The sequence below is a fragment of the Macaca fascicularis genome, chromosome 4, assembly GCF_037993035.2.
Source record: "Macaca fascicularis isolate 582-1 chromosome 4, T2T-MFA8v1.1".
NCBI classification, from domain to species: Eukaryota; Metazoa; Chordata; class Mammalia; order Primates; family Cercopithecidae; genus Macaca; species Macaca fascicularis.
The window spans coordinates 66,216,284-66,231,729 of NC_088378.1; the positions used below are offsets into that span (position 1 = coordinate 66,216,284).

General features: G+C 41.3%; 1 protein-coding gene across 6 annotated transcripts in view; it reads left to right on the plus strand.

Annotated features, from left to right (window-relative positions):
• SNX9 (sorting nexin 9) overlaps window positions 1-15,446 on the plus strand; it is a 124,119-nt gene that overhangs the window by 54,471 nt on the left and 54,202 nt on the right. For 3 of the 6 annotated variants that reach the window (XM_005552201.5, XM_045391331.2, XM_045391334.3), the window contains exon 5: window positions 11,299-11,388. The exons of the other annotated variants lie outside the window; for them this stretch is intronic. In XM_005552201.5, the coding sequence (XP_005552258.1) occupies window positions 11,299-11,388 (90 nt within the window). The remainder of the gene's footprint in view (window positions 1-11,298; window positions 11,389-15,446) is intronic. 6 annotated transcript variants of the gene reach the window in all.

A 15,446-nucleotide genomic window follows, 5' to 3' on the forward strand; every position in this document is an offset into this window, starting at 1 on the left:
GCCCATTGCTTTCATTTTCTGAACACGGGTAGGAAAATGCGTGCTCTGAGGTGTGCTGCTTGGGAGGCTCCGATTGCCTGTTCCGGCACATGCATTCTCCCAGGGTCGGTTTTGTTTCAACAGCCGGACCTCGGAGAAGCTGGGCCTCTCTCCCGCCAATCAGGCCTGCGGGCACATCCCCTCTGAGACTTGCATCTCTTCAGCTTGGCACACTCTGCCAACTTCTGAGCCAGTGTCTCTTTACTCGTCTTAACATCAGTTCGTTTAAATTTGACTCTCCTCCCACACAAGCAAGTTGAAGCCTCATATTCAGTTGGTTATCCAATTTCCTGAGTGTTGTATTTTTCTTTTAAGTCATATCTTTTTAAAGATCTCTTTGAATAACTTATTTCGGGCCTGCTACTCTTTCCTTGACTTTGTATTCTTCATCTGTGCTGCATTTCAGAGTAACTAGTTCATGAATGTGTAAAAACCAAAAGATAGCACTTTCTTTTGGTTTTTCTTGAAAATCCTAGTTTCAGGTTGCTTGGGGACCCTTTGATCCTAGATTCTTACTGAGTAGTCTCAGGTAAGCAGAGTGCTGGTGTCAGGGCAGTGTTGATGCATCCAGGACGCTGACCCGCTGTGATTGCTTTCCTCCTTTAATGGTGAGACAGCGCTTTATCAGCTCAAACGTAGTCCAGCTAAGTTTAGATTAGAATTGTCACTGTGAAAGGAATATGATAAGTTGTTCTTTAAATGGACTGAAACAGTTCAATTTGGAAAATTATAAAGCTATTTATTAAAGTACTTGGAGAAAATAATAGACAGCATATTTTTATGGCCTTGGAATATGGAAACCCTTTTCTTATTTTTATTTATTTATTTTTTTGAGACAGAGTCTTGCTGGGTCGCCCAGGTGCTGGAGTGCAGTGGTGCGATCTCAGCTTGCTGCAACCTCCGCCTCCTCCTGGGTTCAAGTGATTCTCCTGCCTCAGCTTCCCAAGTAGCTGGGACTACAGGTGCTTGCCACCACACCCGGATAATTTTTGTATTTTCAGTAGAGACAGGGTTTCACCATATTGACCAGGCTGGTCACGAACTCCTGACCTTGTGATCCGCCTGCTTCAGCCTCCCAATTGCATCCGGCCTATGGAAGCCCTTTCTGAGGCTGACAGCACAAAGTCTAGTAGCCATTAAGGAGATAATTGATACATTTAAGTAAACAAGTAATATTAAATTAGGAAAAATACTTCTGACTTGTGACAGATACAGGCTAATTCCATTCATATACGTATATTCTTGCTAATCTGTAAGAAAAAGATGAATTCAGAAGAAATAGGTAAAGGGTATAGACAGGCCGTTCATTGGGAGGACAAAGGTACTAATAGTTAATAAACTTGGGGAAATGTTCATTTTGAGATTCTTCTATCAAACTAGCAGAGAATGAAAACATTTTAAAACCTAGTGTCATAAAGGTGTGGTCAGATAGGCAGTGTCATACAAAGCGAGGGAAAGGATAGAGTGATGAAGCTCTTCGGGGCCGGTTTGGTGATGTATATGAGTATTTACAATGCATGCCTCTAAGGCCCAGCGGTTCTGAGTTCCTCCTGCAGATCTGCTCGCAGAACACAGGTTTCTGGGCAAGAACGTTTCCTACGGCATTGTTTGTAACAGCAGAAAACCGGAATGTAAATGTCTGTCAGCAGCGGACTGGTCAGATGAACTATAGGCAGCCACGCAGTGGAAAGTCGAGCTTCTCTTAGGGAGAGTGAGGGTAGATTTAGATGTACAGATAGAGATATATGATTTTTTTTAAAAAGGCACCTCAGTATGGGTAATGTTATCTTTCTTGTGTGTAAATGCACACACACACACATGCCCCGTAGATGCAAAGTGTGTAGAAAATTTATTGAAGGATACCCAAGAACTGAATCAAACTCTTGTCATGTTCTTATTCAAATACAGATTTTATATTACTCAGATGAGGACAACCATTTTATTACCTTTGAAAAGAAAGCGTAGTTTTTAGTGGTCAATAGTAGTTTCATTATTAGTTACTTATCGGTTATTTTGCAGTTTCAAGAGTATTTCACATTAGTGGCTGAACCGCTAGAATGAATGGCCCAGCTGATGGGAATGAATCTCAGTTGTTAAAAATCTCTACTCGTGTGTGTGCTAGTCTTGTTTTTCATCCAGTTGTTGTTTAGATTACATCATTGCCATGATTCTGAAAAGGTCTCAGTATGGATCTTAAACTCTCAGATTACTGCTTTAGAGTACTTACTTTTGAGAAATTAATAGAAAATTTGTTTTCTACTTTTCTAGAAAATGAGAACAATGAGTTTTAAATGTTACTTAAAAGTTCTGTAAACCCAGATGTCTTATCTGAAGGTTTTCTACTTGAGAGGTTTGCTTTCTGTCTTCTTCAAACACTAGAAAGATGTGTATACTTGGAATAAAGCTGCTTTTCTTTTGGTGAGAGCCCTTCTGGCCCCTGTCACATACTGTCCCTGGCATCTCTCTGTTTCTCTGTTTCACAGTTTCACACCCCGCCAGACCCCAGGTGAGTGGTGTGGTGGGAAGCATGTAAGGTTTGCTGTTAGATCCAGGCTTGCCAGTCCGGCTCCACTGTGTAAGAATTGTGGCTTTGGCATAAGACCTGCCTCCTGAATTGTCAGTGGATTAGGTCACCAATGTAAAGTAGTGCCGGACACATGGAAGACATTTCATAAATATTTTCCTTCTTTTCCCACTTCTTCCCTCTTTTAAAAGGGTGTCTTCAATCCACTTACCCTTTTGTGTTCCAACCTCTCTCACTGTTCTACCCTTTCTAATCGTGTAGATTCCCTTATGAAGTGTCTCTCTACTCTTGAATTTTCTCTTTGATTTGCCCAATTTCTAGCTTTTTGTTGAACAGTTCTATCAGCATGTCTCCTCTGTATCTGAAATTCATCTTCAACAGAATCACTTGTTTCCCCACAAAACTAGTTTCTCTTCCTGACTTTCCTGTTTCTGTTTCTCTGAAATGTTACTTCTTTCTGTACCCTCTTTTTATTCTGTTTTGAAACCCTAACCGAGTGCCATCGTGAGCCACAGTTATTGAGAGGCGTGCTCTGCATCCTTGAGATGTGGAGAGAGAAGGAACTGATTGAGATCCATTGTTCTAACAGATTTCCTGTCTTTTCTCTCCTCCTAAGAGGCAGCCTAGCTTGGTGTCAAGGCAGTGAGCTCAGGAGCCAGACTGTCTGGGTTTTAATCCCAGATCTCACACATCCTGTGTGAATCAGGGTAAGCTGCTTAGCGTCTCTGTGCCTCATCTGTAAAACCTCATAGGATTGTTGGAAAGAGTAAATGAAAAGAGTTCTAAAGTATTTAGAAGAGTACACAGTACTTAGTAGTGGTTTCATAATTGTTAATTATAGTTAATCTCATATACCACTGCTTCTGAAACAAGACATTAAGGACAGGCGCACTTCATTTTATTGCCCTTTACTTTATTGCACTTGACAGGTAATGCGTTTTTTACAGATCAAAAGTTTTTGGCACCCCCTACCTTGAGCAAGTCTGTGGGCGCCATTTTGTCAATAGCACGTACTCACTTGGTGTCTCTGGTTCACATTCTGTTAATCCTTGCAATGTTTCATACTTGTTCATTGTTATTGTATCTGTTTTGGTGACCCGTGATGAGTGGTCTTTGATGTTACTATTGTGATTGTTTTGAGGCACCACAATGGCGAGCTTAATTGACATGTTTTATGTGTTCCAACTGTTCCACCCACCAGCCATTCCCTCATCTTTCTCCCTGTCCTTGGGCCTCCCTCTTCTCTGAGACACAACAGTAGTTCAGTTAACCAATTAATAACCCTGCAGTGGCCTCTGAGTGTTTCAATGAAAGGAAGAGTCGCATTTCTCTCACTTTCAATCAAGAGCTAGAAATCATTGAACTTAGTGAAGAAGGCTTGTCAAAAGCTGAAACAGGCCAAAAGCCTGTTGATTCCAGTTTTGAAAAGCCAGGTCCTCTTGAGCCAAATACTTAGCCAAGTTCTGAATGCAACGGAAAAGTTATTGAAGAAACTTCAAAGTAGTAGTCCAGTGAACACTTGAATGATAAGAAACTGAAACAGCCTTATTGTCAATAAGGAGAAGGTTTGAGTGGTCTGGATAGAAGACCAAACCAGGCACAACATTCCCTTAAGCCAAAGCCTAATGCAGAGCAAGGTCCTGACTCTCTTCAATTCTGTGAAGGCTGAGAGAGGTGAGGAAGCTGCAGAAGAAAAGAGAGCTTGGTTCATGAGGCTTAAGGAAAGAAGCTGTCTTCGTAATATAAAAGTGCACGGTGAAGCATGCAAGTGCTGCTGTGGAAGCTGCAACACATTATCCAGAAGATCTAGCAAAGATTATTGATGATGGTGCTGTCCTAAACAGATTTTCGGAGCCGATGAAACAGCCTTCTATTATTGGAAGAAGATGCCGTCTTAGGACTTGCACAGCTGGAGAAGGGAAGCCAGTGCCTGCTTCAGAGTTTCAAAGAACAGGCTGACTCTCTTAGAAGGAGCTAATGCGGCTGGTAACTTTGTTGAAACCAGTGCTCATTTACCATTCTGAAAATTCTAAGGGCCCTTAAAATTATGTGAAGTCTACTCTGTGTTCTGTAAATTGAATAGCAAAGCCTGGATGACAGCACATCTGTTTGCAATATGATTTACTGTTAAGACCAACTGCTGAGAAAAAAAGATTTCTTTCAAAATATTACTGCTCATTGACAATGCCCTTGGTCACCTGAGAGCCCTGATGGAGATATACATGAAGACTGATGTTTCCATGCCTGCTAACACAGCACTTATTCAACAGCCCATGGATTGAGGAGTAATTTCGACTTCTAAGTCTTATAAGAAATACATTTTGCAAGGCTATGGCTGCCATAAATAGTGATTCCTCTGGTGGATCTGGGCAAAGTACGTTGAAAACCTTCTGAAAAGGATTCATCATTCTGGATGCCAAGAAGAACATTCATGATTGATGGAAGAAGGTCAAAATATCCACATTAACAGGAGTTTGGAAGAAGTAGATTCTAACCCTCATAGAAGATGTTAGTGGAGGAAGTAACTGCAGATGTGGTAGAAATAGTAAGAGAACTAGAAATGGAAGTGAAGCCTGAAGAGGTGACTGAATTGCTTCAACCTCTTGATAAAACTTTTGCTTGTTATGGATGAGCAAAGAAAGTGGTTTCCTGAGATGGAATCTATTCCTGGTGAGGATGCTATGAACATCGTTGAAATGACAACAAACTAGTAGATAAAATAGCAGGAGGATTTGAGAGAATTGATTCCAGTTTTGAAAGAAGTTCTACTGTGGGCAAAATGCTATCAAACAGCATCAGATGCTACAGAGAAATCTTTCATGAAAGGAAGAGTCAGTTGCCGTGGCAGACTTCACTGTCTTGTTTTAAGAAGTTGCCATAGCCACCCCAACCTTCAGCACCCACCACCCTGATCAGTCAGCAGCCGTGAACATCAAAACAAGAGCCCCCGCTTAGCAAAAAGGGTGCAGCTTGACTAATGGAAGGCTCAGATGATCGTTAGCAATTTTTAGCAATAAAGGATTTTTAATTGAGATACATATATTTTTTACACATAATGCTATTGCACACTTATACAGTATAGTGTAAACATAACTGTTATGTACACTGGGGAACCAGAAAAATGCACATGACTCACTTTAATGTGATGGACTGGAGCCAAACCCTCAGCATTGCTGATGTATGCTTTTGTGTCATCTCTTAAGTTTAAGAAATTTCAGAGGCTTCTCTGTTGCCTTCTGGAACAATCATTTTCTACATATCAGCAGGGCTATCCCAGGAGAAGGTCTCTGTGTATCAGAGTTATGCAAGCATATGCTGAACAGTTCATGGTAGGGAAATCGTAGAAGAAATTCATCTGAATTTGAGGTTGAGGTACTTTTCCAAGCTCGGTTATATTTCTGTGATGCCTCAGTGTGGCTACCCATCATCACCTTATCTTGAAGTTATGTATTTGTCTCCAGGCAAACTGATGATTATCCAAATATGTCCCATGCTGTTTCACCTTTAATTTGTACCTTCGGCTTGCTCTTCTAAGAATAATAGAGTGACCCTTCCATCTTTCAGAAGCCCATCTCTTCAGGTTCAGCTCAAATACCACGTCTTCTATAAAACCTTTCGTTTTCTGTTTTACTTCTCTGGATTCCCTTAGCACAATTTGTGACTCTTATTACAAATTATATTGCTTATTTGTAAGTTGTTAAGCTTGATAAGCAAAGAATTTGTCTTTTTTTCTATTCCCAGTGACCTATAAGAGACTTTGTACCATAATACTCTGTTCTTGTTTGAATAACTTTTTTTCTCAGATATAAATACATCAAAAGGTACTTTACAATGTAAGATATTAAGAGACTTACAGATTTCCTGAATCCCTGCCTTGAAGAAGTTTGTGTTCTTAACACTGACCACAGGACTAGGAGCTGTCCCATCACTGGCCTGTCATTCTCCCATCTGACGGGCTACCCAATCAAAAGCAGAAAGATTCTCTTACAGAAAATCCTCTGGCATTGTTATTTTTTTAAAACAGTTTGGATATTAAACAAATGCTTGAAGTTAAGTGGTATTTAAGGATATAACATTTTTCCTTTCAGAGATTTTCCATGTAATTATATTTGTTACAAAGGAATTTTTATTGGTTAAAGGATGAGGAAGGCAATGGTAATTTTATGTTGGAACTACATTTTGCTTTCTTAGTTCTCAGAAGTCTATATGTAGGCCATTTTAGGCCTTTTTTTGTAGTCCATTTAAAAATAAATTGATAAACCTTCACAAAGGTTCAGTATTAGATGTGCTTATATTTTCATTAACTCACGTAAGTCTTATGCCTTAGGCATCTCATAATTGTTTATTGAGACTTTCTCTTTACAGAACTTTATTGAAAAGATTCTCTCCATCTCTTCACTCTCACTGCCACCCCCTGTATGAATTCTTTTTAGTTGGTAATAGGGCTTTTTAAGGAAGATCGTATACCAGTGTTAGAGGATGTATGGACATCTTCTTCAAAACTGCATGAGGCTGCCAATACCAACCTTCTGTGCTTTGTCACAGATCCCTGACATCATAAGACAGCTTTGTTCATCTGAGGAACCTTTCAAAAATGCATGCTGGTGAAGTTTATTATGTAGGGTGGGTTTTGTTTGTTTTGTCTAACTGGAAACAGACTATTAAAGCAAAGTCTTTTTTTTTTTTAACCTTAAAACTGCGGTGCTGAAGGACCAGCCAGCATTGTTATACATCCATCCTGTCATCAGAACGGGGTAAAGCTTATTTCACATGGACTTCTCTTAGGTCTGTCTGGAAGCAAACTATTTGCTTATTGTAGCGCCATCCTATTCTGTACTCAAAGCTGCCTATTTTAGGACTTTGAGCTATCCGAATAAGTAGATTCGCTAAGCTAATACAAATATCCATTTACTTTAAGGAAACTTTTGTTGTTTTAATTCTGTTTGTTTAAAAAATAAACACCTGGGCCGGGCGCAGTGGCTCACACCTATAATCCCAGCACTTTGGGAGGCCGAGACGGGCGGACACGAGGTCAGGAGATCGAGACCATCCTGGCTAACACAGTGAAACCCCGTCTCTACTAAAAATACAAAAAATTAGCTGGGCGTGGTGGCGGGCACCTGTAGTCTCAGCTACTCGGGAGGCTGAGGCAGGAGAATGGCGTGAACCCAGGAGGCGGACCTTGCAGTGAGCCCAGATCGCGCCACTGCACTCCAGCCTGGGTGACAGAGCGAGACTCCATCTCAAAAAAAAAAAAAATTAAATAAATAAATAAATAAACACCTGAAATTGACATCTGTAGGTTCAGAATGTGACTTAACAAAGGATTTGTTATATAATTTCACCTCTTTTGGTAATTCCCAATCAGTAATATTGATATGACTGAGTCTGTTGTTGTGATCTACCTTCGTTTTTAAAACAATGTGCAAGTTTTATGTTCCATCAGTGGTTTTCTAACGTCAGTACAGGTTCATCTGTAGAATTAGATCATGTCCTTTGAGCCAAGGATCTGTAAAGAATGAAATAGGAAATCTGTCAAATTCTTCCATATTTTGAGCTAAGGTGGTTAGCTTTTTTATGTAAGAGAATATTATCACCTCTTCAGGCCCTTTTGAGGAAAAGAGTTAAATGTTTGTCAGAAATTCTGGTTGAGATGTTCTCCGGTTTAAGAATCAGATATTTGCTTTCTATTCCTACTTCCTAACATAGTTGCATGTGGTATAGTCATAAGATGGGCCGTGGCACGATAGGCCAGGGGACGTCATCACAGGCGCTGTGGAAGGATGTGACAGGCACAGTGAGGAATTCCTTATGTGGTGATAGGCGGACCCCTGAATGCCTCCAGGGCCCCATCCCAAGCTCATAACATAGAGAGTAGTTAGCCTGTGATTGGGAACTCCTCTTAACTGGTGGACTTAGAGATGGGATGATCTGTGTTGACCTGTGGTGGACGTTTGGTGTCTACTGGAAGGAATTCGGTGGGCCATAAGAGCTGCGACCACTCACAGTATGTTTTGAGCTTTCATATACCCTTTGTACACGTTTGGTAGAAAGCCAAACAGAAAGCAACTTTAAGTAAATATAAGTTACCATTTTCATTAATTCTGAAACCCAGCCCTCCTGCAAGGCCTGATTTGGTTACGGTGCAGACAGATAGAAGGCGTGGTGCCATTGCCCATCTCTGCTACGCCACAGTTGCTGTTCTCATGGTCTCTGCAGTGAGAGCCCTTCCTCTTAGGCCATGTCTTAGCTGCTTACTAGGAAACCAGTGAACTGAGTCAGATCTAACCATGTCATCCAAACAAGCCCCTGCCGTACTTTCTGCATGTTGTTGTCAGAAGTAAGGGTTTGTTTCTTACTGGTCCCAGTTCCCCAGGGATGTCATATGAGGAGTAGAATGCAACAACATAAAAAAATATAGCAAAACCAGAAACTACTATTTTTGTGGTCAGCAGTCGCTAATTAGCATCCTGTCTTTAAAAACAATTAGTAAAGTAACCTTTTATTTTATTGTTACAGAAGCAGTACATATGCATTGTAGAAAATTTAGACTAGCAAAAAGAAAAGTATCCCATTTTCACAGTCACTACTCTTTACACTAGGTGTCTGTCTTATTTTCTCTGTGTGAACATGGGTATACACACAAACATACAGATGTAAATTGTATATAAATGGTAATGGTTTACCACCAGTTGGTAATCCTTGCCAGAATCAGTAATGTTATTCCTTCCACACTTACTGAGCTGGTTTCATCTAGAAAGTAGGACTTTCCTGTATCAGCTGGAGCTAGTTAATTATGTCGAATTTCAATTTCGAAATCAGGATAGATGGCTAATTTCACCTCTCCTTAATTGCCAGGTTTCAAAGTAAGAAGTTGTTTTATAGCTACTACAAATAGTGACCAGCGAAGAAAGCATTCCTGTCTTTTTTCTGATAGTAGCATGGATGCATGGATTTACATTGATTTAATTATGTGTTTTGTTTTTTTTTCTTTGTGCTTAAAGTTACTACCTTTTGGAAGCCCATTCTAGCTCTTCTACCTCAATGATATTTGAAACCTCTCTTGCTCTTAAATAGCGCTACTTCTTTCATCTCTGTCAGTACTGCATCAGCTTCATGTTTCTCTTCGTTCTGGGTCATATTTTCCTTCTTTTCATGCCTGGTAAATTATGATTGGATGCCAGACATTGCAATTTTCACCTTGCTATACGCTGGAAATTTTTGCCTTCCCATAAACATTTTTGAGCCTTGTTCTGGGATGCACCTGAGTTACTTCGAAATAGTCTGATTATTTCAGGTTTTATTTTTAAGCCCAGAGCAACATTTAGCTTAGGGATATTTTTGCCCCTGTCTTGAAACAAATCCTTGGTAGTATTGTACCCGATGCCCGTGAATCATGAAGTTTTCCATTTGGGCAGGTGGGAATAGCCCCATGTGAGGGATTGCACTCTTGATTCTTTCGTGTGTGTCTTTCCCTGACCTTGGGTAGTCCCCTCACGTGACGGGCTGATCAGTGCAGATCTGCAGTGCCCTCTGCTCTCTCTGTGCGTCTCTGTCTTCCCCAGACTCTGTCTCCTCCCACTACAGAGACCACCGAGCTTTGTGTGGGTTTTCCATGCCTGCTGTGTGGCCTGGAGAGTCTCTCCACGCAGTGGTCAGGCACTTGTAGGCTTACTCTGTCTGTTTCCCGTATCTCGGGATCACTTCTTCACTACCTGGTATCCAGTGATTTGAACACAGTTTCCTGTATTTCACCATATTTTTAGTTTTCAATTGGAGCATTAACTGGGTCCCTGTTACTCCATCTTTGTTGTCTGCTTTGGTTAATTTTTTAGTTTTCAATGGGAGCATAAACTGAGTCCCTGTTACTCCATCTTTGTTGTCTGCTTTGCATATTAACTGATTTTCAACTCCAAGTTTATTTTCATCTCTCAGGTGAGAATAATACCACCACTTACTTCACAAGAGAGTTGCCCCTGAAAAGGACACTGTCATCCACTATGTAAATGTTCTTAGTACTGACTTCCCTACTGGACAGTTGTGGAACTGGGATTTGAAGCCTGGAAGTTGGGCTCCAGAGTGGTCCTCTTCACACATCTGCTGCAGTTTACCCATCGATTGGCTTCATGGAAGCGTTATCAGTTACCTCTTCTCACAAGATGCTGTATTGTAGGCCAGTTAGACCCCTAAGAGCACACACCAGGAGACATTGGCCTTTGCTCCTGAGTTCACAGACCAGCTGGGCTGTTGTGTCCTTCACAGCTGCGATTGGTAGGACTCACTTGTGGCTCTGTGGTCAGCTTCAAGTTGACTAGGTGGCTTTGCTTATTTTGTCTGGACTCTCTCACATACATGTGTAATGCCTCTGAAAGCAAAAGGTTCAGAATATTAACACTTTTAACAACTTGGCTATTTCTGTTTTTTCCTCTGGAGTTTGTTTCTGTGGCTGTATGACTTGCCTGATACTTGTTCCATTGTTTCTGTACTGCTTATAGTTATTTTTAGGGCTTCAGTAATACTGTACTGTGATACCAAACAACAGACTTTAGAAAATATAATGCATTGAAGATAACCCATTGCTACACAATTGGGGCTTTTTGCATGTAATGTTTGTGAGTGAGTGGCATGCTCGAGTTTTCTGGAGAATTTGGTCCTGCCATGAATGTGCTGGTTTTGGTTAAAAACTTTGACCTGCTCTATCACGCTTGTTCACTGGGCACCTTTTTTATTTTAAGGTGGATATTTTGGCTCAGATTGGTTGTGTCGAAAGTCTCAGCCAGTCACCACCTTCTTCTCCTTCTCCTTCTCCTTCTTCCATAAATAAGGTAAATTTCAAACTTGAACACAAGAGGAAATAAACATTTAATAAACCCTAAAAGTCATATTGTTTTCCCAAGTGAGGTGATTATGTCAGGTACAGTGTCTTACAGGAGCTCTTCTTGGGGCGTGGTGACGTGGGATGTGGAGTATGTAGGAACTGGAAAGATCATGGGGATTTACACCATGGAGGCCTCTTAGAGGAGGCTTGATTGATGAATTTATCCCACGGGCAGTGAGATCTCATGAAAGGTCTTTAACTCTGTGGATGACTGTGAGGAGGAGTGGGGTACCACGGAGAAAGGGAAAAGAAGAGGAGAATGAAGACATTGTCCTGTAGAAATTCGAGAGGAAGGGAAGGTGTAAAGAAAGAAACAGAAGAGGCATCTCAGCATTGGAAACCTGAGTGAAGGAGCCGAGGGGATTATTGCATGACCAAATGTCTGCAGTTGAGAGACCAAAGGGGTTGTGGGGATGGAGAACAACGTTAGAGACATCAGGCGCAGTGGCTCACGCCTGTAATCCCAGCACTTTGGGAGGCAGAGGCAGGCGGATTACCTGAGGTCAGGAGTTCGAGACTAGCCTGGCCAACATGGCAAAACCCATCTCTACTAAAAGTACAAAAATTAGCCGGGTGTGGTTGTGCACACCTGTAATCTCAGCTACTTGGGAGGCTGAGGCAGGAGAATTGCTTGAACCTGAGAGGCAGAGGTTGCAGTGAGCTGAGATCGCACCACTGCACTCCGGCCTGGGTAACAGAGCAAGACCCTGTCTCAAAAAAAAAAAAAAAAAGTCAGACATCAAAGGATCCTTCAACCAGATCATTGTAGTCTAGTTTGTTACAGTAAAGCTTAGGTTTTGAAAAAAGTCAAGATCTCAGCATGTAGCAACAGAAAATATTTGTGCCGAAAGTCCCAAGAATTAGGAGTTGCTGTTGTTGACCTTTACGGTAAAAATATTTCTGTCTTCTTCCTCTTTTATGTATCTGAAGGGAACAGAATGTTGGCTAGAATAGAAGATACCTTAAGCCTGTTATCTCTTCAATTAAAAGTCTCTATTAATATGACCTGGCTGTGCAGCCATTTGTGAATATAACTGTCTGATCTTTTGCATAGCATAAACTAATAGGTATTTTACTTAGATGGGGATTTACTCAAAGAAATGCTAGTCTTTGTTCTTTTCTTTATATTTTAGATGAGCCCTCACATATTAAGATAACCTCTACCGAATGCATACTATGTTCCACGTGTTGTGTTAGATGCTTTGTATGCATTATGTCATTTAATCCTTACAGGAGGATAATGTTATACCCCTTACATAAGTGTGGGGACTAAGAGAGCTAAGTAAATTGACCAAGGCCACTCGGCTAGTGGTAAGTGATAAAGCTGGGATTCAAACCCAGATAGCAGGCTTTAAGCCTTAAAGTTCTTAATCACTTTACCCATGTGGTATAATGATTACTTGAGTCAATTCCAACAGCTTCCTAAAGGGAGTTAAACTCCACCTAGTGTACCAGGATTCGTCTTGCCCCTTTTTATCCCATATTGTATATTTGTACTATGTGCAGCTTTCCTACACTCACCACACAGCACCACCACAGGTGTGCATGTCCATCTCCCCCACCCCTCGTGGCCATTCTCAGTCTGTTCTGTGGTCCAGTGGCTCTGCAGTCAAGTACAAGCCAGGCTACTCTGAAGAAATTTAGCTAATGCTGTAAATCCTTTGAGTGAATGTGTTTAAATAAGTCTCCCAATGTAAAGCCTGCATAAATGTATTTCTGTATTTGCATTATGAGGAGAGGATAGCTTTTAAATTTAGAACATTAAACCAGCAAGTTTGTTAGTATATTGCTCCTGGCCCTAAAGAAGCATTTGATTTAGTTGGGGCAGGAGTTAGGAAGAGAGTCAGACATAATCATCTACCTGTGGTGATTACATAGATTTAAATGTGTCCCAGAGACCCAAGCAAACATGCTTTAGGAGTATATTCATTCAACAGATACTTAATTTACGAAACATTTACCCAGAGCCCCACGTTCACGGGCAGCAGGAGATGGCAGGATACCCTGATGGACACAGCCCTTCTCTGTTTCCTTCTAATGGAGCTCAGACAAGAGTGATTGTATATGTCAATTTTGTTTGTTGCATTTTCCAATGTTTGTTAAAATTTCAAGCATAGAAAAGTTAAATGAATTTCATAGTGAATAATCATATACCCACCTTCTGGATTTTACTATTCCCATTTTACAGCTCCTGCTTCCTCTCATATTTGCCCATCCCTCCATCTCTTGTGCCTGTCTGTATCGTCCAGCTTTTCTATGGTGAGCTGATTCCACTTTCAGAACTCAGACACTGTTATTTTAAGAGTACTCATAGTGTCACATGCTAAAAATTCTTTTTTTCTTTCTTTCTCTTTTGTTTTTTTTTTTTTTTTCCGAGACAGAGTCTCACTCTGTCGCCCAGGCTGGAGTGTGGTGGTGTGACCTCGGCTCACTGCAACCTCCACCTTCCAGGTTCAAGCGGTTCTCCTGCTTTAGCCTCCCAAGTAGCTGGGATTATAGGCTCCTGCCAGTACACCCAGCTAATTTTTGTATTTTTAATAGAGATGGGGTTTCACCATGTTGGCCAGGCTGGTCTTGAACTCCTGACCTCAAGTGATCCTTCTGCCTCGGCCTCCCAAAATGTTGGGATTACAGGTGTGAGCTGCCACGCCCAGCCAAAAATCATGTTTTCTGTAGTCACATGCTGAAAATCACTTATTCTGCAATCTACCACAAGTTAATTTTTTCAAAAAGACTAGTATACATAAGACAAATCTGATTTCCTCCTTTTGGTGATCATGTTATGAAGGTTAGAGGTCTGACAAAGAGTAGGGTGTATTTCATACAAATGATCAAGAACATCACGTTTAAAATATCTGAGTCCTTGCCACTTTATACAAGGCATTTGGAGAATCTTTTGGGGGAAACGTTCTCCAGGTAAGACAGAGCTGTCCCCCAATTCACTGGTGGTACTGACCATCTAATTTGCAAATAATGAAGAAAGTAAAAGGAGGTGACTGGATGTCAGCCAGCAGGCTGTGGGAAGGCCAGAGCCCTGTTGATGGGGTAGGACTTTGCTAAATTGAGGAAGATGAGGTGTGCAGATAAGAGTACAGTACAGTGTGAGTAACAGCAGAGATGTGGAAAAGTTTGGGGACATGTGTGAAGTTCGAAGCTTCAGAGTGAAGGTTGGTGGCAGGTGGCGAGAATGGGGAATGCAGCACGAGGCAAAGTTGGGACCTGCGCTGAAGAGACTCTTGATTGAGCCACAGGAAGCTTGGAGTTGACTCCAGGGGCAGTGAGTGCTAACGAAGGGATTTTGATTACCCATGATGGACAGTTAAGTCAGGAAGAGCTTCACAAAATAAGGGGTGAGAAGAGAAAGCGGATGAAGATGCTGCTCAGTAGAAAGAAAGAGGAGGGAAAGGTGGAAGGAAAGGACAGAGAGGCGCCGCAGGATGGAAACCTCAGCCCAGGAGCAGGGCAGGTTTTACCGTGACAAGATGTCTGTAGTTAGGGAACTACCAAAGGGATTTGGGGGTTGAGAGCAAAGAAGTCAGAGACCAATGTATGGAAAGGATGGGTTCAGAGAGAAAGCCGGTGACTGATTACAGATAAGAGGGGAAGGGACCTGCCAGGGGAGTAAAAGGCCATCTACTGAGGGAGTGAGTCCAGGGGCCATGACGGAGGCTGCAGGAAAGATTTCCAGTTGGTAGAGTTTTGAGAAACGTATTATCAGCAGGAGTTGGGTTGAAACAAGATAATGTTCCAGGGAAAAAAAAAACCAAGGAGATGGAAATAAACATACCCACAAAGATTTCATAACCTAGGTAGAGAGCTAAGATCGTATACATAACCAACTAGTATGACAGTTATTACACACCTATAAAGTATTAACCAAGTGATTTTCAAAGAATTATTATTTGTTTCTACCCTAATTAAATAGATTTTAATTTTCTGAGGACAGTTGCTATGAATAGTTCACCTCCAGGTCTTTCCTGCATCTTGATGAAAATCCTTCCTGGC